The sequence below is a fragment of the Frankliniella occidentalis genome, unplaced genomic scaffold, assembly GCF_000697945.3.
Source record: "Frankliniella occidentalis isolate FOCC.00 unplaced genomic scaffold, Focc_3.1 Scaffold957, whole genome shotgun sequence".
NCBI lineage: Eukaryota > Metazoa > Arthropoda > Insecta > Thysanoptera > Thripidae > Frankliniella > Frankliniella occidentalis.
Window position 1 is genome coordinate 1 of NW_026268063.1, and position 1,940 is coordinate 1,940.

A 1,940-nucleotide genomic window follows, 5' to 3' on the forward strand; every position below is an offset into this window, starting at 1 on the left:
TTTAGATTTTTTTTTAATCAAGAAAAATTTAGAAGAAAAAAACAACAGAAAAATCTGGCTTCTGGACCAACTGGACTCACCTCTGCAGTTTGCGTGCCTGGTCCTGGGCGGACTGTTCACGGGCGCGCAGCAGGCTCGTCTCGCTCTGGAGCTTGTCGACGGTCTCCTTGAGGCGCGAGATCTGTGTGTCGAGGCGCGCGCGCGTGGTCTGCTCCAGCTCGAGGCGGGACTCGAGCTCCTTGCAGCGCAGCTCGAGCCGCTTGGCGGTGAGCGAGCTGCTGGGGTCGCCCAGCGTCTCGGCGCTCGCCAGCCGCTGGGTCATCTCGGCCAGCTGGTCCTGCAGGGAGCCGTTCTCCTGCTCCAGCTCGAGCACGCGGGCCACGCTGTCCTGCAGCGTGGCCTGCTCGGCCGACAGCTGGTGCACGGCGGCCCGGTACTTGTTCATCACCTCGGCGAGCTCGTCCTCGTTCTCCTCGAGCTGGGTGCGCAGGTCGGCGCGCTCCCGGTTGGCGGCGTTGGCGCGCTCCTCGCTGTCGTGCCGCAGGCGCTGCGCGTCCTCCAGCTGCTGCTGCACCTCGGCCAGGTCCTGCTCGGCCAGCTGGCGGGCCTTGACGGCCTGCGCGCGCGCCATCTCCAGGTCCTCGAGCTGGTTGCGCAGGCCCCGCAGCGCCGCCTTGCCCGGCGTGTCCGCCTTGGCTCGCTCCAGCTGCGCCTGCGCGTCCGTCAGTAGGGCGCGGGTGCGCTTGAGGTCGCGGCGCAGCCGCTGCACCTGGCCGTCGTCCTTGGTCCTTCGCGCACGCCACTCCTCCTCCAGGCTGCCGAGTCGTCGCTCGCACTCGTGCTTGTCCCGCACCAGCTGCGTCCGCTCCTCGTGCTCGTCCTCCAGGCGCGCCTCGAGCGCCTTCACCTTCTTGTGGGCGTTGGAGCGCACGTCCTCCAGCTCGTCGTCCCGCTGGCTGATCTCCTTGCGGTGCTCCTTGCGCAGCTGCTCCAGCGACATCTCCAGGCGCAGCTTGGCCTGCTCCAGCAGCTGCACCTGCCCGGCCAGGTCGTCCAGCTCCTCCTGCTGGTCCTTGCACTTGTGCTCCAGCTGGTGCTTGGCCTTCTTGAGCTGCGCCACCTCCTCCTCAGTTTTGCCGCCGAACGTCAGCTCGTCCAGTTCTCGCGACAGTGAGGTTACCTTCTCTTCCTTCAATTCCAGTTCTAATCGCAGCGCCTAACAGAAAAAATTGTCAAATTAAAAATACAGAAAGGAAACAAAACACATTTTTCAGAAGTAAATTCAGAGGCAATGCACTTACGCTCAGGTTCTGTTCCATCGAGTACTTTTCGCCCAGAGCAATCTCCTTTTCTCTCGACAACCTTTCCCTCTGCTGGCGCTCGCCCCTCAGCTCATCCTGCAGCAACTGCAGCTCGGAGTCGAATCTGACGCAAAATAAAATTAAAAGTACATGAGTATAATTTCTCAGATGTCATCGACACCACCGGTCCGGCGAAAATGACTCACTTGCGCTGCTTCTTCTCCAGCAGGTTGTTCCGGGAGCTCTGGTTCTCCAGCAGCAGGCGTAGGTCGCTGGTCTCGGCGCTCAACTTCTGCACCTTGCGCTTCCACTGGCCGACCACCTGCCGCTGCTCCTCGACCTCCTCGTAGGCGTCCGCGAGCTGCGCACAGGAGAAACACCCCGTCAGTCTTACCGCCCATCGCACCAGATACACAGCGATGCCACAGAGTCATTACAAAAATAACACGGTGGAAAGAAATAGTATTCTGGAATAAATACTCTAACACTGGAAGTAACGGCGAAGACGTTGGTGTGTACTGACTTCCCTAACTTACAGGCGCTATGGCCAGATACGCCGTCCCCCGTACCCAATTTCCCATACACTTTTAGCCCAAATGAGAATTTTAAAATCCGAAATTTTTCAAGAAAAAAAAAGGA

General features: G+C 59.7%; 1 protein-coding gene across 1 annotated transcript; it reads right to left on the reverse strand.

Annotated features, from left to right (window-relative positions):
• Positions 1–71: 71 nt before the first annotated feature.
• LOC127748631 (unconventional myosin-XVIIIa-like) lies at positions 72–1,662 on the reverse strand (the record flags this gene model as incomplete). The annotated part of the gene is given in 3 exon segments (XM_052275816.1): positions 72–1,216; positions 1,302–1,425; positions 1,508–1,662. Coding segments are annotated over 3 exon segments (1,424 nt in total), but the record flags the coding sequence as incomplete, so codon positions are not given.
• Between the last annotated feature and the right edge of the window lie 278 nt (positions 1,663–1,940).